Here is a 24,426-nt window from a genome sequence, read left to right on the forward strand (position 1 = left end):
AGCGAGAATTACTAACTTTGCTTGGGCGGGGGGAGCTTACAGGGTGCGTTGCACAATGAAAATCACTGGTTTGGAGTTTATTGAGTGAAAATTCTACACAATTCTACATGCAAGACGCTTCTGTGCATTCTCGCTGAATCATCTCAACAAAACCTTGTGATGCAGTCATTTATCATCCCATTTTACAGATGAGAAAACAAACTCAGGGTCTTAAGTCACTCATCCAGGTGCATATTCACAATGAATCTAATGACCCTCACTTGCATGGGTCCCGCCAGGGCCCTGTACCTAATTTTGTATTTTAACTTTGTATCCTTTTTCTTAAAGCGCCCCTCTCCCCAATTAAATAAACTGCAGGTTGTGTGAAACCTGGATCCTCCCTCATGGGTTGGAACTTTCTGGGTATGAGACTGAAGCCCCAGCAAGTTTGGATGGTGACATACCTATAACCCTTGATCAGAAACCCGTGGGACCGGATGTGTTGCCAAATTCAGAATCTTGGCATTTTGGAATGGAAATATGCTGCACGTAGACCATATGTTAACATAATCCTTCCAGTGGGGTCTCGGCAGCATCTTATAATCAAACACATTAGTATTTCTGCAGTGATATATATGAATATTTACACTAGGTGGGATAAAGACCATAAATAGCTTCAAGTCAAGTTCTGCCACCAAATCAGTTTGGTTCGTGTCAGATTTTGCTGTCAGATTGAGTTACGGCAAAACTGAGTTTTCAGAGCCTTTTGGATTTTGGACCTGTGGCTATGGGGTGGCGGATCCCTGTGGATAAGCAAGCTCTCTCAGCGACCTCTACCTATCTATGTATTGACTGACTGATCTGTTGATCTCTCCATCCATCCACCCATCCATCCATCCCTTTCTTTCTTTATCTCCTTTTTCTCTGCAGAAAGGGTTTTAGATGGCTGGGAGCCTTTAGATCATTTGGCTGGCTGTCATCCAGCATAGAGGAGGGACCTGAGGGAATGAGATGGCCAGACCAGTTTGATGTGGGGAGGCACCAACCGGAGTCTAGACTTAGCAGGGGCTGCCAAGTGCTGGTGGTGGGGGGAGATGCTCAGACAGGAGGCAAAGGTGATCAAGATAAATAAAGCTCGATTCTTATGGCATGGGGGTCTGAGCCGCAGAATCAAAGGTTTCTACCAGCCCAGACGGGGAGGGGGATGTGTGCGCTCTTTACTGGCAGAGCCCTTGCTGGGCACCTACCAGCTCACAGCCACAAACTGAGAAATGCACACAGACGACAAGGTGAAAGTCAGGCTGGGGAGGGTGGGGTGAGAATGCGCCTCCAAGCTTTTTGTAAGACTTTATGTTTGATTACACAATAAAAAGCCCTCTGAATAATTAACAGTGAAGCTCATGTAACGTTGGTTCTGCCTGCCTCTCCCCAGAGTAATCAAATTAGGGAATATTTAAAATCCAGCTGGAGGAAGGAGCAGCAATACTTCAGTCCTATAAACAATATTTAAACTAGCGGCACTTTTGAAGTCTAATTTAAGGCTCACCAACTGGAAGCTTTAGTGTTTCCGCTTTGGAGCGTTTCTTTCAAGACCACAGGGCTTTTCTCGCTTTTCCCCTTTGCTAACGCAGCTCCTGCTGTGCCTCCAGCCTTCTTCTTGATGTTCAAAAGCAAACCCTCTTCTCCTTTTAAAATTAAATCTGGTACGGCCAAGCTTTCAAAATCTTAAATATTCAGACCCGATCGGGAAGATGGAGGTTTCTCGTTCACACAGACTTCCAAGACGACCCAAAATCTATTGTGACTTCAGGCAACAGGTTAAATGAGCTAAAAATGCAGCAAGGTCCCAGGGATCTTAAAAAGCCCTGAGCATCGTTCTTGCAAAGCCACTGATAAAGAAAGGGCCTGGTTGGACAGAATCCATCTCTCTGAGGTTTCACTTTCAGTAGCAAATAAACCAAAAAGGAGGATCGATAGGGGGAGAAAAGGCAATAACCCAAGCGTCGTCATCCACAGTGCGCTGACTGCACACTACTACACAGGCAAGCTGAAGTTCCTGCCCACGGCCTGGAGGGACAGTCAGGGCCCTTCACCCACCAGAGTCCCAGGTCTTCTCGGCTTCTTAAAGTTGGGGGTCGCTCCGTGACTTGCTTTGTTCAAAAATACTTGAGCGAAAGTGACACGTGGCCTGTAGGGCGATGCTTTAAGGGCCAGTGCTCAGGTCAGATTCCCTTTCCTGCTGGGTCCTTGGGCCACTATGGTGAGCAGAGTCCCGTGCGGTGGACACGTAAAGGGTGAGCGAGAAATGAACTTGCGCTGCGCTAAGCTGCTGAGATTTGGGGGTTGCTCATCACGGCAGCTTAATTGACCTTACCTAATTGATGCCTCTGATTTACTGTCTGTGTGACCTCAGGCCAGTCTCTCTTGAGCATCAGAACCAGGAAAAGGGGTGTACCTGGGTGGTTAACAATGGGTTTAAGAATCGGGTGGACCAGCTGTTTGAGTCCTCCGCCTGCCCTGCTGCTTCCTAGATGTGAGATTTTGTGTAATATTTACCCTCTCTGAGCCTCAGTGTCCTCATCTGTCAAATGGGGGAATATCAACTAAGTCAGAGGATGATTAGAGTGAAGATGCAATGAAATGGGGCTCGTTAGGAGCTTTCCAGGGTGCCTTGTATACACAACTGAATACAGCTGAACTATGAACAACACATGCTTTTTTCAATAGAAACCTTAATGTGGCTTGGAGGAGGGGCTGATGGTGGGCAAGGAGGCACTAGGGCACATCCGTGGGGGAGAAGTGGCTGTGATTTTGAGACCACATTTTCTCTCTGCTGAAGCTTTCTGGGGGATCCTATCTGCCAGAAATCAAGGGAAGAAGTCGTTGAGCACCGCTGCATCTCTTTTAACTGTACCGCCAAGCACATTTTGTTCCTAGCAGCCACTTGAAGACATCTATCCACAGCGGCAATCAGAGTAATTTTCTCAAATACTTCACTCTTTCTGAATCCGCATTCGCTCCTCAGGGTGGAAAGTCTGCTGGCTGGTTTAGGATGTGTTCACGTGTCCACAACAAGATGAGAGAACGGACGTAACTGCTGATTTTGCAGCAGGGAGGGAACAGAGTTCAAAGCTCCCAGGATCTCCCAGGCCAGGGTGCCCATCCCAACTCCTGAGTGATAGGTGCTCTGATGATCCTGCCACGTTTTCCCACTCCTGTAGAGATGTCCACTTGAGAACAGGCATGGAGGAATAATGCAATTAGGTCAGTGCAGGTAAAATCAGAGACTTCACTCAAACGTCACCTTCTCTGTGAGGCTTTCCCTGACGATCCAACTTAAAAGTCACCCCCCCCCACCCTGTCACTATCACATCACCCTGTCAATTTCTTCATGACGCTTAATGCTATCTCAAGGAATCTTGATTATTACATGTTTATTATCTGTTGCTCACCTCCACATCCCTTGGAATAGAAGCTCCAGAGAGCAGGAATGTTGTTTTGTTTTCATGGGTGAATCCCCAGTAGTGCCTGAAAAAAGTGGGTTGAAGGAAAACGAGACTTTCTGGGGTCGGGGTGGGGGGAAGCATTGCTGCTAATGTGTTGTTCAGAATGATGCCGCCTTTTTTTCACAAGAGTGACAATCTGGCAAACACTTAAAAGATTTGGGGGGAATTGGTTAAGTATGTTGATAAACTCCACAGTCATTAAAAGAGGTTTTGACATGGAGAGATGTTTAACTTATTTATTAAATAACAAAAATTTAGTTGCAAAACAATAAATATAGAACAGCCTTTTTTTAAAGGAAATTATATATTTAGATATCATATGATCTTGGTAAGTTGGGGTCCCTTTTGTATCCTGGCAAATAAATGAGTTATTCTTTTTTTTTTTTCTTGACACCAGAGTGTTCCCTAAATTAATTGAAGATTTGGGGGCCTTGGCTAGAAACAGGGGAAACAATCATTTAGTGGTTAAGTGCACATGCTTTGCATCTGGGCTACCTGGGTTCAAGTCCTGACTTCTACTAGCTGCATAACTTGGAGCAAGTTACTTAAATTCTCTTTGACTCAGTTTCCTCATTTGTAAGTCAGAATGAGGCTCAATTAATGTCATATATCCAGAGCAGTGCTTGACAAAGAAAGCACTCAAATGCCAGCTATTTTCCTTATAACACAGTAGCTGCATTTAGGTGACTGTGTCATATTTGAAAGGCTTTATATATAGAAAGGCATCTACATTTTTCTAAAGCAGGTGTGGGTTCTTTGTGCCTGAGAAGCCCAGCCTTTGAGCGTATGGACTCTCTTAATGAAAATCGGGATTTTCCACTTGGACTCTCCACTTAAGAGTGGGTCCAGGAGTTCCCTGGTGGCCTAGTGGTCACTGCCGTAGCCCAGGTTCAATCCCTGGTCGGGGAACTGAGATCCTGCAAGCCAAAAAAAAAAAAAAAGAGTGGGTCCAATGGTGTCTCTCTGGGACAGCCCGAGGCAGTAAGACATACCTGACTGCCCCAGCGGAGAGCACATGATTACCTGCCTATGGAGGCTCAAGGCTGCCTGGAAGGTACATCAGTAACTCTTCACTTCCCTCTTAGGCCTGGGGTCTGTCCTGTCCTGCCCCATTGGGTGGGGGTGAGTGGCACTGGGAAGAGGTGGCACTAAGGCTTGAAGTGCTTGCTTACACCGGGTCTTGTCTGTTTCTCTGTAAAGATCCATTCGTTTCTAGTCAGTCCTTGGAAAGTGAGTCTCTAATAAGAATAAAACCAGTAGAAGTTCACAACCCCTGAACCAACTCCAAAATCCAAAGGGTCTTGACAACCAAAAAACAAAATTAATAACCTATTTGGCAGCAAAACATGACCTGAACTGATGGGAGGCTATTGATGACCTTTATTTACCTTTGAGTATCCACTTAGTATAAATATTCATTCAGTTTTTTTCCTGCAGAAATATGTTTGATGATAGGGTGCTGCCCCAGTTCCCTCTGGGAGTAAGATATTCTGTACGGTATATGTCCCATATTTCTTTTCTAAAATGTCGAAAAAGAAAAAAATCATCAGAATTCTGAAACCCAGCTGGTCCCAAAGGTTTGAATAAAAATCTGTGGGCCCTGATATATGAAACAAGTCTTACTTTGCCTAAACAGAAGCCTACATCTCTCAGAGAAGGGTAATTAGTACATTCATTATTGAAGGCTCAGTTTCTGCTCTGCGTGGACCTGATCATCTTGTCAATTGAAATAAACTCTCCTGCTAGGAGCAGAATTAATGAGGATGCTGGGAAATGATAATGTGTTTCAATTGCCACATGATGAAATTGGGAAGGCCTTTTTTCCTTTTATTTTTTTTCTAAATAAAGCAGAGACTCCGGTGCAACTAAGAATGCAATGCTAAAGTCTCTCATCTGTCCATTTACCAAACCATTCGCCAATCCATCCAAATATGGGATCTTCCTGCAGTGAACAAAGATCATCTGTTTGTAGCACGCTACATGCCAGTTAGTAAAGTTTTGCTGCCTGTAGAAAGCCCACTTTGAGGTGTTGAACCACCCCACTTTCTTACTATAAAATCCATAAGGGGGCAGGATTGGACCTACAGCCATCATAATGTCTGACAGAAACGAAACCTCTGGGATCTACAGGTCCTGGAGAATGGATGTTTCCTTCTGGAAAATGCATGGTGGGTATCAGGACTCAAGGTTTATGTTTCGAGCACTTTAATAACAGAAGATGCTTGCTTGACGGTGGAAACTCTGAGAAACACAGTCAGGGGAACTGAAGATGTGGTATTTTCCTCTTGGGGTCATTCCCTGGATTGCCCATCTTTGCAACCAGATTTTGGTTGAACTCACGTAGCCTTCCCCCCGCCCGCCCCCATCTCGTTGTATCTGTCCATTCGCTCAGTGAACATGGATCTCAGCTGTTGGTAAAATTCTGCTCAGAGGTTTATTTCTTCCCTAGCCCTAAGTCTCAATGGTATTGACAGTCATAGCCCTAACTGCTCTTTAAAATCGGGATTTTGATCTTGAATAGCTATCGTCTTCTCAGACATCAGGCTAAATGTTCTATGTGCTCTGTCTTGCTTAATCCTTACAAGAACTCTTCTGAAACAGGAACACATTTGACACAGGAAGAAACCAAGACCCAGAGATATTAAGTGACTTTGCCCAAGGTTACACAGCCATTAAGTGGCAGGGCCTGGACTCATCCATGTCCTTCTGAGGTCAAAGTCCTTGACCTTAATCACTCTACTCCCTCTGGACCTTAAAAAATGTGTTTGAAGATTTGGGGAAATTCACATTATGGCATAAGTGTGAAACATCATAAATAGGGATTAAGCATTAAAGAGAAGACACCCTTTTCTTACTAACTAAAAAAGAAAAAAATCTTTCTGGCACTTGCTAGGGAACATAACACTCGCCCTGCCCCCATCATTCCTAATTTTTTTTTTTTTTTTTTGCGGTACGCAGGCCTCTCATTGTTGTGGCCTCTCCCGTTGCGGAGCACAGGCTCCAGACGCGCAGGCTCAGCGGCCATGGCTCATGGGCCCAGCCGCTCCGCGGCATGTGGGATCTTCCCAGACCGGGGCACGAACCCGTGTCCCCTGCATCGGCAGGCGTACTCTCAACCACTGCACCACCAGGGAAGCCCTAATTTTTTTTTTAAATCAATCCCAAACAATGGTATGCTAGAGTCAGCTCATACTGCATCACAAGAACTACATTTGTGCATCTCTTCCCAACTCCAAGTTAGTAACATCATGGTGGTAAGCTTGAAATCAACCAGGGTGGGAGTATTTATACCATGGAAATCGGCATGGCTGCAAATCATGGGTTTTCCCTCTCTGGAGAACTGGTGATTAAACACTGACCAGCATACCACTGACCCCCAAGTGAAATCACCATCAGGAGCAAAGGGTTCACTGAAAAAAACAACCCCCAACAAATACTCTGACTTCCTGGGGGAATCATTCCTGGGCTGCATTTTTCCGTCAGGTCTGGCTGAGGTTCTGGTTGGTTGAGGTTCTGCTCTTACAGAGCTGGACATCCTCGGTTCTCTGATAGGATACTGTCCTGACGAGTCACAGGAAAACCTCCACTTGACTCAATGTAACCACTGTCTTTTTTCTTTTTTTGGATAACAATTTTGGGTCCCCTTATGGGCATATTTCTAAAACCAATCAAAGGAAATAAAGATGGTCCTTTTTGTCTTCTCAATCCAAATTCTGTATTATGTTCTTTCCTCAGTTTGGGAGAGTGGTGCCCAAATGTCAGAGGCAAGATGTCGCCGCTGGTAGCTCACTCAGGGAGATACAGTGCTTTTAGAGGTCCACTGGTTCAGGGGCCTTTCTCTTAGAATCTAGGTATCAACTGTGAAAAAAATTAGATGTTGCACGGACCCATAAATTCTATTTCTCAGAACCTAGCCAACAGAAATATTTTCAACCCGGCACAAAATATATGTGCAAGGATATTCCATGCAGTACTATTTGAAATGGCAAAAACTGGGGAACAACCCTAGTGTCCATTAGTAGAGAAATGGCTATCTAAAATATGGTCTGTCCAGACCAAAGAATACTCAAATATGAAAAGAATATGGTAAAAATGTTAAAAGAGTGTGGAAGCTTTGCCTGTACCATGTTGGTAAACAAATGTTTGCTGGGCCAGGCAGATTCAATGGGACACAGGGTGGACTCACTCACTACACCCAGCCCGTGTTCTTTGCAGGCATCTCTGGTGATAGCTCTATTCCAAGAAGAGGCCCTCTGTTTAAATCCTGTTAGGCAGTTAGGGGGAAGGTCAAAGTTTCTTCCTGAGTCTTTTGGGCCTTTATTGTTTTTAGCTCAAAGTAATCCACATGCCAAAGAGACATTTTGGGGTGGCAAATTCTGCTCCCCTACAACCAGGATGGAAAGATGTCCGTAAGACACTGTAAAAGGGGGAAAATCACATGCAGAACAATATGCAGAGCATGATCCCATTTCTGTTAAAAAAAAAAAAAGTGTGTGTGTGTGTGTGTGTGTGTGTGTGTGTGTGTGTGTGTGTGTGTGTGTGTGTGTGTGTGTGCGCAGCATCAGAAAGGAGGCGGAAGGAGGAAGGACATACCTCAGACTTTAAAAGGATTTCCTCTAGGGAGGGGAATGGATTTGGGGCAGGAGGAGATAAAGGCTTTCACACTTTATATGCTTCTGAATTTTTTGGAAATTTTTAATAGAAATAGATTGTATTCATTTATTACTTGAGCAGTTTTGTTTTACACAAAAATAATGTGTGGGAAATGTTTCAAAGCTGTGGTTTTCAAACAAATTCTCTATGCCGCAAAGTATCTTGGAAGTAACAAGGGTGCCTTGGTTGGGGTGGAAGTGAGTTGCTCTCCCAACCTCCTGATTCATGTAGAAGGTCCATTTTGAAAATTTTTTTTAACATTATTGGAGTTTCTATTATTAAAAAAGGATTTCTGCTGCTTAAAAAAAATAAAGGTTATAAACCACTGCATCAAGGGGAACTGCAGTTTTAAATTCATCCCAACCAAAAACATGGAATCAGTTGGAGTTACTGATCTATCAATAGATGCATGACTTATATTTCTGGTTACATTTGAGGTTAGTAGCATGGCTGGGGGAGGGGAAGGGATCCTTCGCCCCAAGGGGGAAATTGGGGGAACACTGGGAGGGCAGAGGATCAAAAGGGAGTGTGGCCAGGTTCCCCCTGCCCACTTGGGCCCCCAGGAACCCTGCTGAGATCCTGGGCCTGATCCTCTGCCCAAGGAGGCGGCCTCCAGCCACGCGGGTCCTGAGGGAGTGGGAGGGAGGGAAGGGGGAGCAAAAGTAAAGGCCAGACCTCTGGGACCAGCACCCCTGAGGGGTGGCTGGGGGAGGGGAGGAGTTCCTACACCCAGGGGGACCCACCCACGATTAGGGGTCTAGCGACGGGAAAGACCCTGGGGGAGATGGTGGGTGAGGGGCGTGAAGGAACGGAGGGGAACGGGGCCAGCGCTTTCCCTGTCCACTTAGGCACCGGGGAGCCCAGCAGGCTGGGTCTTACTCCTTTGCCCTGGGAGCCTCCCTCCTGCCACACAGAGCCCAAGCCCCACCCCACACCCCCACCCAGGGCCCCCCAATTTCCCGTGTCCCCTGCATCGGAGGGCGGACTCTCAACCACTGCGCCACAAGGGAAGCCCTGATTCTTTTATATTTTTATTTTTCCTAATAAAGCTTTTATTTTTCTAATTTTATTTTATTCTTTATATTTTGTTAGTGTTCTCTCCTTTTGGCTTGTCCCCCCCCCACACCTTTTTGTTTCTTTTCTCTGTTGTGGTTTTATTTTACCTTGTTGCAGTTGTTTCAATTATAGTTTTATTTTTCCTAATATATTTTTATCTTTCTAATTTTATTTTGTTTTTTATTCTTTGATATTGTACTGCTCCTTTTAATTTTTTTTCTTTCTTCCTTCCTTTTTTTTTTTAACTGCACCATGAAACTTGCAGGATCAGGTTGGAGGTCGGCCCTGAGCTCCTGTGGTGGGAGCTCTGAGTCCAAACCACTGGACTAACATACAACCTCAGACCCCAGGGAATATCAATCGTAGTGAGGCCTCCCACAGGTCCTCCTCTCAGCACCAAGATCCAGCTCTATCCAACTGCCTGCAAAGTCCAGTGCTGGACGTCTCAGGCCAAACAACCAGTAAGACAGGAATACAGCACCACCCATCAAAAAAAAAAAAAAAAATGAAACGCCAAAAAAATATGTTACAGACAAAGGAGCAAGGTAAAAACCTACAAGACCAAATAAATGAAGATGAAATAGACAACCTACCTGAACAAAATTCAAAGTAATAATAGTAAAGATGATCCAAAATCTCAGAAACAGAATGGAGAGAATACAAGAAACATTTAACAAGGATCTAGAAGAACTAAAGAGCAAACAAACAGTGATGAACAACACAATTACTGACATTAAAAATACTCTAGGGGTTCCCTGGTGGCGCAGTGGTTGAAAGTCCGCCTGCTGATGCAGGGGACACGGGTTCGTGCCCCGGTCCAGGAAGATCCCACATGCCACAGAGTGGCTGGGCCTGTGAGCCATGGCCACTGGGCCTGTGCATCCAGAGCCTGTGCTCCACAACAGGAGAGGCGACAGCAGTGAGGGGCCCATGTATCACAAAAAAAAAAAACTCTAGAAGGAATCAATAACAGAATAACTGAGGCAGAAGAACGGATAAATGAGCTGGAAGATAAAATGGTGGAAATAACTGCCAGGGAGCAGAATAAAGAAAAAAGAATGAAAGGAATTGAGGACAGTCTCAGAGACCTCTGGGGCAACATTAAATGCACCAACAATCGAATTATAGGAGTCCCAGAAGAAAAAGAAAGGGTCTGAGAAAATATTTGAAGAGATTATAGTCAAAAACTTCCCTAATATGGGAAAGGAAATAGTCAACCAAGTCCAGGAAGCACAGAGACTACCATACAGGATAAACCCAAAGAGAAACACGCCGAGACATATATTAATCAAACTATCAAAACCTAAATACAAAGAAAAAATATTAAAAGCAGCAAGGGAAAAGCAACAAATAACATACAAGGGAATCCCCATAAAATTAACAGCTGATCTTTCAGCAGAAACTCTGCAAGTCAGAAGGGAGTGACAGGACATATTTAAAGTGATGAAAGGGAAAAACCTACAACGAAGATTACTCTACCCAGCAAGGATCTCATTCAGATTTGATGGAGAAATTAAAACTTTTATAGATAAGCAAAAGTTAAGAGAATTCAGCACCACCAAAACACAAGGAAACACAAGAGAAGGAAAAGACCTACAAAAACAAACCTAAAACAATTATGAAAATGGTAATAGTAATATACATATTGATAATTACCTTAAATGTAAATGGATTAAATGCTCCCACCAAAAGACATAGACTGGCTGAATGAATACAAAAACAAAACCTGTACATATGCTGTCTACAAGAGACCCACTTCAGACCTAGGGACACATACAGACTGAAAGTGAGGGGATGGAAAAATATATTCCATGCAAATGGAAATCAAAAGAAAGCTGGAGTAGCAATTCTCATATCAGACAAAATAGACTTTAAAATAAAGACTGTTACAAGAGACAAAGAAGGACACTACATAACGATCAAGGGATCGAACCAAGAAGAAGATATAACAATTGTAAATATTTATGCACCCAACAGAGGAGCACATCAATACATAAGGCAAATGCTAACAGCCATAAAAGGGGAAATCGACAGTAACACAATCATAGTAGGGGACTTTAACACCCCACTTTCACCAATGAACAGATCATCCAAAATGAAAATAAATAAGGAAACACAAGCTTTGAATTACACATTAAGCAAGATGGACTTAATTGATATTTACAGGACAGTCCATCCAAAAACAACAGAATATACTTTCTTTTCAAGTGCTCATGGAACATTCTCCAGGATACACTATAACTTGGGTTACAAATTAAGCCTTGGTAAATTTAAGAAAATTGAAATTGCATCAAGTATCTTTTCTGACCGCAACACTGTGAGACTAGATATCAATTATAGGAAAAAAAACTGTAAAAAATACAAACAGATGGAGGCTAAACAATATGCTACTAAGTAACACAGAGATCACTGAAGAAATCAAAGAGGAAATCAAAAAATACCTAGAAACAAATGACAATGAAAACATGACAACCCAAAACCTACGGGATGCAGCAAAAGCAGTTCTAAGAGGGAAGTTTATAGCAATACAATCCTACCTCAAGAAACAAGAAATATCTCAAATAAAAACCTAACCTTACACCTAAAACAATTAGAGAAAGAAGAACCAAAAAAACCCAAAGTTAGCGGAAGGAAAGAAATCATAAAGATCAGATCAGAAATAAATGAAAAAGAAATGAAGGAAACAATAGCAAAGATCAATAAAACTAAAAGCTGGTTCTTTGAGAAGATAAACAAAATTGATAAACCATTAGCCAGACTCATCAAGAAGAAAAGGGAGAAGACAAATCAACAGAATTAGAAATGAAAAAGAAGTAACAACTGACACTGCAGAAATACAAAGGATCATGAGAGATTACTACAAGCAACTCTATGCCAATAAAATGGACAACCTGGAAGAAATGGACAAATCCTTAGAAAAGTACAACATTCTGAGACTGAGCCAGGAAGAAATAGAAAATATAAACAGACCAATCACAAGCACTGAAATTGAAATTGTGATTAAAAATCTTCCAACAAACAAAAGCCCAAGACCAGATGGCTTCACAGGCGAATTCTATCAAACATTTAGAGAAGACCTAACACCTGTCCTTCTCAAACTCTTCCAAAATATAGCAGAGGGAGGTACACTCCCAAACTCACTCTATGAGGCCACCATCACCCTGATACCAAAACCAGACAAAGATGTCACAAAGAAAGAAAATTACAGACCAATATCTCTGATGAACATAGATGCAAAAATCCTCAACAAAATACTAGCAAACAGAATCCAACAGCACATGAAAAGGATCATACACCATGATCAAGTGGGGTTTATCCCAGGAATGCAAGGAGTCTTCAATATACGCAAATCAATCAATGTGATACACCATATTAACAAATTGAAGGAGAAAAACCATATGATAATCTCAATAGATGCAGAAAAACCTTTTGACAAAATTCAACACCCATTTATGATAAAAACTCTCCAGAAACTAGGCATAGAGGGAAACTACCTCAACATAATAAAGGCCATATATGACAAACCCACAGCCAACATCGTTCTCAATGGTGAAAAACTGAAAGCATTTCCTCTAAGATCAGGAACAAGACAAGGTTGCCCACTCTAACCACTATTATTCAACATAATTTTGGAAGTTTTAGCCACAGCAATCAGAGAAGAAAAAGAAATAAAAAGAATCCAAATCGGAAGAAAAGAAGTAAAACTGTCACTGTTTGCAGATGACAGGATACTATACAGAGAGACTCTTAAAGATGCTAACAGGACACTACTAGAGCTAATCAATGAATTTGGTAGAGTAGCAGGATACAAAATTAATGCACAGAAATCTCTTGCATTCCTGTACACTAATGATGAAAAATCTGAAAGAGAAATTAAGGAAACATTCTCATTTACCACTGCAACAAAAAGAATAAAATACCTAGGAATAAACCTACCTAAGGAGACAAAAGACCTGTATACAGAAAACTGTAACACACTGATGAAAGAAATTAAAGATGATACAAACAGATGGAGAGATATACCATGTTCTTGGATTGGAAGAATCAACGTTGTGAAAATGACTATACTACCCAAAGCAATCTACAGATTCAATGCAATCCCTATCAAACTACCAATGCCATTTTTCACAGAACTAGAAGAAAAAATTTCACAATTTGTATGGAGACACAAAAGACCCTGAATAGCCAAAGCAATCTTGAGAAGGAAAAACGGAGCTGGAGGAATCAGGCTCCCGGACTTCAGACTATACTACAAAGCTACAGTCATCAAGACAGTATGGTACTAGCACAAAAATGGAAATATAGATCAATGGAACATGATAGAAAGCCCAGAGATAAACCCACACACATATGGCCACCTTATCTTTGATAAACGAGGCAAGAATATACAATGGAGAAAAGACAGCCTCTTCAATAAGTGGTGCTGGGAAAACTGGACAGCTACATGTAAAAGAATGAAATTAGAACATTCCCTAACACCATACACAAAAATAAACTCAAAATGGTTTAAAGACCTAAATGTAAGGCCAGATACTATAAAACTCTTAGAGGAAAACATAGGCAGAACACTCTTTGACATAAATCACAGCAAGATCATTAGAGAAATGCAAGTCAAAACTACAATGAGGTATCACCTCACACCAGTCAGAATGGCCGTCATCAAAAAATCTAGAAACAATAAATGCTGGAGAGGGTGTGGAGAAAAGGAAACCCTCTTGCACTGTTGGTGGGAATGTAAATTGATACAGCCACTATGGAGGACAGTATAGAGTTTCCTTCAAAAACTAAAAATAGAAGTACCATACCACCCAGCAATCCCACTACTGGGCATCTACCCTGAGAAAACCATAATTCAAAAAGAGTCATGAACACCAAAATGTTCATTGCAGCCACCATGGAGGACAGTATAGAGTTTCCTTCAAAAACTAAAAATAGAAGTACCATACTACCCAGCAATCCCACTACTGGGCATCTACCCTGAGAAAACCATAATTCAAAAAGAGTCATGTACCAAAATGTTCATTGCAGCACTATTTACAATAGCCAGGACATGGAAGCAACCTAAGTGTCCATCGACAGATGGATAAAGAAGATGTGGCACATATATATACAATGGAATATTACTCAGCCATAAAAAGAAACGAAATTGAGTTATTTGTAGTGAGGTGGATGGACCTAAGAGTGTCATACAGAGTGAAGTAAATCAGAAATAGAAAAACAAATACCATGTGCTAACACACATATATGGAATCTAAAAAAAAAAAAAAAAAAAAAGATGGTGAAGAACCTAGGGGCAGGACAGGAATAAAGACGCAGACGTAGAGAATGGACTTGAGGACACGGGTGAGAGAGTGGCGTGGACACATATACACTACCAAATGTAAAATAGATAGCTAGTGGGAAGCAGCCGCATAGCACAGGGAGATCAGCTCGGTGCTTTGTGACCACCTAGAGGGCTGGGATAGGGGAGGGAGGGAGGGAGATGCAAGAGGGAGGGGATATGGGTATATATGTATGCATATAGCTGATTCACTTTGTTATACAGCAGAAGCTAACACAACACTGTAAAGCAATTATACTCCAATAAAGATGTTAATAAAAAAAAAAGACACACAACAAAACTTTGAAAGGGAAAACACAAAAACATGGAGAATGAGAGGAGTAAAAGGGAGCGGGAGAGGAGGAAAAAGAAGAGGAACAAATGAGGAATAGCGCTGGGGAGACATGGTCCAAGAAGGGAGTGGAGAGAAATCTAGCTGTGCTTCCAGGGCAGGGCTGGGCTAGCTGGCCAGTTTCTGTGGTGTAAATACTCCCAACATGGCTGAATCATTTCAAGCTTCTGATGTAGAGTTGGGGAGAGATGCTGGGAGGGATGCTGGGGGGGCCGTCACCACCGCATGACCCGTATGACCTGGCTCCAGCTCATCCCCTGTTTGGACCCCACATAGTAGCACTCCTAAAGCAACCCACCCACCATGAAACAGCAGTAGGAGGAAGGGAACCCATGGGAGCGTCCTCCCCCACGGCCCAGTCTCTTGCTAGTTACACGGCAGGTGGAAGGGCTGAGACCTACTTCGGATTCCAGCAGGTGATCACGGGCTTCATGGTGTGGTGGGTGTGGTCGATAGTCAGGGCCTCCAGGAGCCAGTGGAGGGCACAGAGCTGGCGGAAGATGGGCTCGCTGCAAAGACAGAGGGAGGAAGCCCAGGGGGCTCCTGTTAGAACAACATTCTTCACAACAGTGGCGACAGAGACAGGAGTGGTGCTGGCTCCCGGCTGGAGAGCTGTCTCCAGGCTCCAGGAGTGTGGCAGCATTTCCCACGCACCAGCATTAAACTTTCCCAATGGGCTCCTGAGCTATTTATTGGCCCCATTTTACAGATGAGGGAACTGAGGCTCAGAAGAGGTGAGGAACTTGTGCATGTCACTGGGCCAGTAGGCGGCAGAGCTATGATCTGACACAAGGTGACCCTATGCCAGTTACTGGGGATTTGCATGCACAGTGGGAAGGGACAAGGGAGGGTGTCCCACAGGTAGAGGACTGGATTCAGGCAAATGAGAGGACTGAAGGAAATGAACATCCTACAGGCATCCGATTCTTCATCTGATAAAAATACAATAAATACACTAGCAGGGTCCAAAACGTCCGGAAACACAGGAAACTAGTGTATTTATTGTACTTTCTCTCCACCCCAATTAACAACTAGACCCACTGCTTTAAATTTATAAATCCTTTGCCCCAAATGTAGCTGGATGTTGAGGAAAACCACATTGAACACATGATTTGAAAATGTAACTAAAACACCATTTAAAAATAGGTCTAACCTGTATTTTCTGATTTGGGGGGCATTCTGTATTACGATGAGCCAGGCATTGGGTAGGACACCTGACACATGTTATTTATTTCTCCCCAAAACCTGCCGGATAGGAATCATTATCTGAATTTTAGAGAAGAGGAAACTGAGGCTCAGAGAGGGGCCATCGGTTTGCTCCAGGTCACACAGCTTGTTGGTGGCAGAGATGGGGCCTGAATATCCCACTCAATGCTCTCGACAGCCCTATAAGAAGGGTGACTTTATTCGGTCCTCTTTGCAGACAAGGGACTGGGAGAGGTAGAGTTGCCTGAGGTCACGCTAGGATTAGTGAGGATCTGAACCCGCATCTGTTTAATCCCAGAGACGGTGCTTTTGTGGACCTGAGCTCTTACTGTTTGAGGTGCTGTTGGGGCCAAATGAGTGGCCACCCCCAGAGCAAGGTCAGGAGAGGGTTAACCTGCTGCCTGCGTTCTTCCTGGAAGTGAGGGGGAGTCCTAACTAGCCGGCCCCTCCCTGCATGATTTCTCCTCTTACACTAATGGGTCAGATGCCTCCATTACCAACCTGTGTAATTGCTCCTCTCTGAAACTGATACTGTATTGATCGATACTCCCCAGGGCTCCTGGGCCTGTGCTCAGAGGGGCAGGCAGGAATCCAGCCTCCAGCTTCCAGGAAGGCCCCAGCTCAGAAGGTGGAGTGCGAGCCCTGGGGCTCAAGTGTGGAGCAGGCCCAGGCGTGTCCCGGAGAGCCCCTTGAGAGGCACCCATGTCACTCTGCTTGCAGGGGAGCTACCCCCATGCACCCCACTCCTCCGCCCCCATGCTCTGGGGCAGCCGTGTCCACCCGTCTTAGGAAAACTCGAGTCAGCAGCTCTGTCTCTCTTTTTTCATCTAGAGCGCCTTCCTTCCTTTTTTTTTCCATCCACAAGTTATTTTCTAACAATAAGCAGCCACGCATCCCTCCCTTCTAATTTACAGGACCCGCAAGCCCACAGCCTTCCCAGTTCTGTGTCTTCCCCCTTTACACCAGCTTGGTCCCTACAGGTAAGTGCATTTCGGCAGCTCTGGGTACCAACAGTAGCAGTGGCTGTCCCATGTGCCCAGCCCTGTGCAGACACCTCCCTGTACCCTCACTGTGACCCCAGGCAGTTGTGAAAAGCCCAAGGAGACGCCCCCTCTTCTGTTCACGACTCAGAGCCCCTGCAGGCCTGGGCGTGCCGTTGTGTCCATTGCGGGTGGGGAGGGATGGGTAAGGGAGTTAACTGGTGAGGTGGGATGTGCTTCGTCACAGGGGCCGAGAGGCATGTGAGCATCAGACTCATTTCTGCAGGTGACAGGAACGGGCACAAACGTGGCCCTCTCCCTCCCTTGCTTAAGATCTTCAGACTCCCTAAACCATCTGCTGTGGATTGAGTTATGTCCTGAAGTTCATATGCTGAAGTCCTAATCTCTAGTACCTTAGAATGTGACTGTACCGGGGACCTTTAAAGAGGTGATGAGGTTAAAATAAGGCCAAGAGGGTGGGTCCTAACCCAATCTGACTGGTGTCTTTAGAAGAAGAGGAGCCGTGACCCACAGAGAGACACTGGGGTACACGTTCACAGAGAAAAAAGCGTGTGAGGACAGAGCGAGAACGCAGCCCTCCGAAAGCCAAGGAGAAACGACTCAGTAGAAACCAGCACGTGGGCCCCTTGATCTTGAACTTCCAGCCTCCAGAACTGTGAGAGAATACATTTCTGTTGTTTAGGCCACCCAGCCTGTGGGGTTTTGTTATGGCAGCCCCGGCAAACCAACACCCCATCACATGGGAGACTCCCATCCACCTCCCCAGCCTCGAGTCTCCTCTCTCACCCCTGTGCCGCCACCTGCAGCCTGGTGAAATTCTGCTCTGCAGCGCAAGCTCACTGTACATACTCTCTTTGCACTGGGTTAAAATCCTAGCTTTGCCATTTATTAGCTATGTGGTCTTGGCCAAATTACTTCATCTCCCTGAGCCCCAGTTTTCTCATCTGTACAATGGCAGTAATCGTTCTAGTGAAAGTGAGGTGAGGTGCTCGGCACTGTCCTCTGCTCCTGATACACATTCCCTTTCCTCCTCCTCTGCCTCTCCGTGATTGGGTCTCAGCTCGGATGTCGCCTCCAGCAGGAAGCCTTCCTTGATTTTTCGAGCATCCTCTCTCCGAGGGGCTCTAAAGCACCCCCCACCCTACAATGTGTCCCTCTGTCCCTACATTTGGTGCCCCTGCTGTCTTGTAACTACCTGTTTACTTGTCTCTGCAGCCCACAAGCCTGTGAGCTACAGAGTCTTGTCCATCACAGGTATGCACAGAGTAGGCTCAATACATTTCTGGTTACTGAATGGGAGATGGCGGGAATAAATTGGCTGGGATCTGACACTTTCCAGAGCTGATAATTTGGGCACAATTCTCATATGCACAACCACAGAGATAACAAAGAATAGTAGCAACAACAGCAAAATAACAATAATAGCAAACACTTCCCATAGAGCGCTTACTCTGTGCCAGACACTGTTTTAAGTATTCTACATCCATTAATTAAAGTCATTCTCATAACAACACTGTGAGGAAGGTACTATTAGTACTCCCATTTTTCAGATGAAGAAACTGAGGTCATATAACTTATCCAAGGTCAGAAAAGGCAGCAAACAGCAGAGCTGGAATCTAAGCCCAGACGGTCCGGTTCCCGAATCTGTGCTTTAATACAGTGTTGATGTCTCTTATTATAGGGTAGAGCCCTCACGCCCTTTTCAGCAGAAGAGGGTTTCATCCAATGGGTCTGGACCTTTTTTCTCTGCTTATAGAAAGTGCCTTACAACACCTGCACACAGATGTTTACAGCAGCTTTGTTCATAATTGCCAAAAATTGGAAGCAACCTTTAGAGATGTATGGATAAATAAACTATGGTATATCCAGACAATGGACGGTTATTCAGCGTGAAAAAGAAACGGGCTACTAAGCCATGAAAAGCCGAGGAGAAATTTCAAAAACATATTACTAAGTGAAAGAAGCCATTCTGAAAAGGCTACGTACTGTATGATTCCAACAATATGATGTTCTGAAAGGACAAAACTATGGAAACAGTAAAAGGATCAGTGGTTGCCGGGGCGGGAGGGGGAGAGGGATGAATAGGCAGAGCACAGAGGAGTTTTAGGGCAGTGAAAATACTCTGTATAATACGTGAGTAGGTGGATACATGTCGTTATACTTTCATCCAAACCTACAGAATATACAAAACCAAGAGAGGACCCTAATGTAAACTAGGGACTGCAGGTGACTAGGATGTGTCAGTGTAGCTTCATCAGTTATGACTAACATCCCACTCCGGTGGGGGATGTCGATAATGGGGGAGGCAGGAGAGAAATGGGAAATCTCTGCGCCTTCCCCTCAATTTTGATCTGAATGTAAAACTGCTCTAAAAAAATAAGGTCTTAATGAAAAAATACAGTGCCTCAAACCCGATGATCTCTAATCTAACATGCAGTGAAGCAAACTAAAAGAGAGAGACAGAGAGAGAGGAAGGGAGGAAGGAAGGAAGGAAGGAAGGGAGGGAGGGAGGGAGGGAGGGAGGGAGGGAGGGAGGGAGAAAGAAAGAAAGGGAGAAAGAAAGGGTCCCCAGAAACATGCTTGATAGAAATCGCTCCTTTCTCATAATGATTGTATGTCAGGTCAAAGCACAATACCTTGGATTTTGTCAAATTAAAAGAGAAAGCATTTATTTCCTTAAATGTGGGGCATAATAGATGAAAACGCTGACCAGGGTGCACAAAGCCTGCTTCTAAAACCCCTGTGCTCAGAACCCTGGGGGAGCATCTAGCAGTCAGTGCATCTGAATAGCCCTCTCTGTTGAAACCGCTGTACCAACCAGAATACGAGTGGGCGTCAACATCCCTGAGAAAAAAACAACGTTTTTTCAAAACTTTTACTAAGAGAAATCAGAAAATGCTACAAAGCACCCCATGCCGACTGCCAAGGGCAAACCCAGACAGTGGCTGCAGGCACTGTTTTGTCGCACAGTCGCTCAGGAAGGGCTGTAAGGACAGGCCAGCCATCTCTCAGAGGAAAGGGGGGGCTATCCTCCTTCCTGCAGACTGTGCCCCACCTCTTTTTTTAAAAAGATAAAGGTCCCGTCTTCCTTGGCATGACTGAATTGATCCCCATACAGTCGATTCAGAATCTTCAGCTGGTTTGGGGATCAATTGCACTGGGATTGAAGGGACTGACCAGGCTCGGATCCACCTCGGCTGACGTGAAGACTGAGAATTTGAGAACTGACCGGGCGGGCTCTGCCCGGATGCCTCTTGGCAGAATGATGATAAAACTGCTCGGATTCTCCCCTGCCCCCTGCATCCATGCACTTCCCACGGTGATTCTGCATCCTCTCACCAGGCGGTGGAATCTTTCTTTTCCCCGTCGCTTGCATCTGGGCAGGCCTGATGTCTTTTGTGGCCAGCAGAATGGGGTGGAAAGGTCCTTGGCCCGTTCTGAGACTAAGCCTCAAGAGGCGTGGAGTGCTTGGGCTCTTGTCCTCGGAACCCTTCCTGACAGCCACGGAACAAGCTCGGCTAGCCTGCTGTGTGAGACAGCGACAGTCACTCCTGTCGCCCTAGCCAACAACCAACCAACCAACAAACCAACAGGCCTGGGCATGAGGCCACCCTAGATGGGCCAGCCTCCAGCTTGCCACACACATATGCAAGCCCAGCCAGGACCAGCTGAACTGATGCGGACGAGCAGAGCCACCCAGCCGACCTGCAGACTTTGAACAAGAATAAATGGTTGCTGTTTTAAGCCACTCCACCTCGAGGTGGTCTGTAATACAGCAATAGATACCGATACAATCATCAAATGCAGCCAGAGCCTTTGAACAGCCAAGGAGAAGAAGGGGCAGCCTTCAATCTAGAGAAGGAGTGTGTGCCTCTGTCTGCAAATAAAACTTTATTGGAGCACGGGCCCATCCATTCACTGTAGCTTTCCTGCTGCGACAACAAGGTAAAGTACAGTTGACCCTCTGCATCTGTGGATACAGAGGGCCGACAGCACTACCCCATTTTATACTCATAAAAGATTTGAGCATCACAGATTCTGGTATCGGCAGAAGGTCCTGGAACCAATCCTCCGCAGATACCTGGGGATGACTGTAGTTGCGAGAGATACCATCTGGTTTGCAAAGCCTAAAATATCTACTGTCTGTCCCTTTAAGAAAAAGGTTGCTGATCCCTGGTCTAGGGCATAACAAAGAATAACAATCACCACTGTGATAATCACCACCATCACCATCACCATCACCGAACAAACCTGATACAAAGGACTGACTGAAGAGTCAGGAGATCAGAATTCCTGTTGTGGCAGGTTCTGCCTTCTCTCTGGGCTTCAGTTTCCCCATCTGGCACTGAAGGAGGATGAGCAAGAAACTCTCCAGTCACTTCCACCGTTGATTTAAACCTCAGTTTGCTCAGACCAAAGGAAATGGGGGTGGGGCCTAGGAATACACACTCTCCCAGGCATCTCCTTATTTTGCTATGCCCGCACCCAAGCCCAGAGCCCCAGATGATTCAAATGCAAGTGAAAGCCTAAGAAACACTGATTTACACCATTTGGTTTCAGAGGGCTTGTCCATGGAAAAGGCAAAAGCGCCAGTGTTTCCATGGGACGTTATGAGAAATTGCAAAGACTGCTTTGGCAAGGAGATGTTTTAAGAACATCAAGCTGAGGCTGCCAGTTGGAATGTCCCTGAACAAATAAGTCTATGAAGAAGCCAGTCCTAACATTCATCAAAGGGAGATAGGAGGAAAGTATGGAGTGGGGCTCAGCAAAAGCTGAAATATTAGTAAGGGATAGGAATGTGTCCAAATACGTGGTGGTGGTGGTGGTGGTAGGGATGATGATGGTGATGGTGATGATGACGCCCATGGTGTTGGTGACAGCGCCATCTTCCACCCACGAACTAGGTGCTCTTATTAAGGATCTGCCATCTTGTCTTACAGTTTCACTCTTGCATTATTTTACTCTTCAAGTACATGAGACTTGGCTGTCCAAATATATCACTAGCTCCTCAAAGGTAAGGCCTTGGGATATACCTTCTGTGTCGTGTGTGGTGGTGAGAGGTCAGGCTTTGCAGTCAGACACACTTGGCTTAAAACCCCAGTGCGGCAACACACTGAGCTCTGTGACCTTGGGCAGGCTAGTACACCTCTCTGAGCTTCTGCTCTCTCATCTGCAGGGATGGGATAATAATACACCTACACAAAAGGGCTGCTGAGAGGACTGAGACAGTGCCCACAGAGCAGTCAGTAGTGCTATTTTTATTGTGCACACTGTAGGGGCCTAATAAATATTTGATAAATGAGCAGACAGAATCCAGTGCACCATGTTCATTGGCCTAAAGTAGATCTTACGTGGGAGGGCTGGGGGTGTGGCTGTGATTTTGCCCCCAGGGGGCATTTGGCAATCTCTGGAGACATTTTGGTTGTCACAGCTGGGGAGGGGGGTGCTACTGGCACTAGGGGGTGGCGGCCATGAATAGTGCTAAACATCCTACAGTGCACAGGACAGTCCTTTCCAACAAAGAAGTAATTGTCCCCAAACGTCAATAGTGCCGAGGTTGAGCAATCCTGCCTTACAGTCAATTTCTATCTCTGTGCCCGAAATCTCCCAGTTGAAAAGTGCTAACTAGTGAAAAAGAAAAAGCTGGGCTTAGAATTCTCTGGAACAGATAGGAGGGGAACAAGGTGTCAAGGTTTCGGAAAGCCCAAGTATTCTTTGGAGGGTTGGTTAGCCCCTGTCACATCACGCAATGAAGAGTTTGTGCCTGGGGTCGGCTCAGAAGGCGGCAGGGGCTTCTCTGGGAAATAGCTCCTTGAGTCTTGGGGAAAACATGTCCCCGGAGCCCTGGGTGAGACATCTTCTAGGCACACGCTGCAGACAGATTTTATCAGGCTTTGCAAACTATTTGACATTAGTGTGTCTGGTGTGGTAAGGGATGGAATGACTCAGTCCCAGCTGGATTGCCACTTAGCTCTAAGCCCCCATGTTTGCCTTCTGTTATTTTTATACACCACATAACACTGCTGGCCCCAGGCTCCCTGTCCCTTTTCAAGAGGACAAAGGAACAGCTCGACAGCTCCCAGCTGTTTGAGTCATTTGACCTTGGCTTCGCATGATAAGCAGATGAGCCAGAGGTGGGGCTACTTACACGTGAGCCTCAGGCAGCGAGGGCGCAATGATGCAGCTGTGCACGGGGGTGAACGGACGCAGGAGGACTCCCATCCCCACCTTCTTCATCTTCTTGTCCCCGTTTGCACTGAAGGTGAAGCAGAATGAGAGCAGCAGAGTGAGCGGGCAGGAGCTGTTTTAAATGCCCTCTTCTCTCGTCAGGGGTTGTCTGGCAAATATCACCGGGCACCTGCTGTGGGCCAGGCAGTAATTCCCGCTGGAGAGATGAAGGTTCTAGATGCAGCCAGTAAGCAGAGCATATTAGACCCCCTTCTCTCATGGAACACATATTCCCATGAAGGAGCAAATAAGATAAATCTGGCAGCTGTGTGGTATACTGGTATAGTAGACTAGCGGTCGGATATGTTTTGTTACCTGGCTAGACAAATATTTATGATGTTGTGGGACATTTGGTCTATGTCATGACTACTTAGTAGCAGGAAAGCCATTGACAGAATGTAAGCAATAAGCAAATGGCAGGGTTCCAATAAAACTTTATTTACAAAACCAGCCTGGGGGCTGGATTTGGCCCATGAGCTGGAGTTTGCTGACCCGTTCCCATCCCCACCCCCACTAGACAGTGATACGTGCTATGGGGAGAAAAAAGAGAAGGGGGCTCAGAAGGGCTGGGAGAGCTGGGGCTTGCAATTTTCAATAGAGTGATTGGGGAAGTTATCACCGAGAAGGTGACATTTGATAAAAATCTGCAGTGGAAGGGAGTGAGCCATTCAGATGTCTGGGGGCAGAGCATTCTGGAGAGAGGGAGCAACAGGTGCAAATGTCCTGAGGTGGGACTGTGTTTTAGAGATGGCAAGGAGGCACGTGTGGCTGGAGTAAGCAACAGAGAGAGAGGGAGGGAAGGATGGAGAGAGAATGGGGGCCTTGCAGACCAGTGCGAGGACTCTGGCCTTTTCCCTCAACGAAAGTAAAGGACTCTGAGCTGAAAGAGGACATGATGTGACCAAGGATCCCTCTGGCTGCTGTTTTGAGAATGGCCGATGGTGGGAGTGGAGGGCAAGGAGACCAGTGAGAAGTATCACAATAATTTCAGCTTGAGAGAGGAAGGTGGCCGGCACCCAGGGTCCTAGCGACAGGGAAGGTGGGAAGTGGAAATGGCGGGTGCACACAGGGCAGGAACTGCCTGGAGTCAGTGGCTTTTATTTGCGGTCCTTTCCTTAAAGGGGC

General features: G+C 45.3%; 1 protein-coding gene across 1 annotated transcript in view; it reads right to left on the reverse strand.

The window, feature by feature from the left end:
* Positions 1 to 24,426, reverse strand: part of CCDC60 (coiled-coil domain containing 60) — a 101,023-nt gene that overhangs the window by 24,914 nt on the left and 51,683 nt on the right. Inside the window, exons 4-5 of the mRNA XM_060029374.1 lie at positions 23,222 to 23,329; positions 15,268 to 15,375 (exon numbers count right to left, since the gene is read on the reverse strand). Of these exons, the coding sequence (XP_059885357.1) occupies positions 15,268 to 15,375; positions 23,222 to 23,329 (216 nt within the window). The remainder of the gene's footprint in view (positions 1 to 15,267; positions 15,376 to 23,221; positions 23,330 to 24,426) is intronic.

Source organism: Delphinus delphis, chromosome 13, assembly GCF_949987515.2.
Source record: "Delphinus delphis chromosome 13, mDelDel1.2, whole genome shotgun sequence".
NCBI lineage: Eukaryota > Metazoa > Chordata > Mammalia > Artiodactyla > Delphinidae > Delphinus > Delphinus delphis.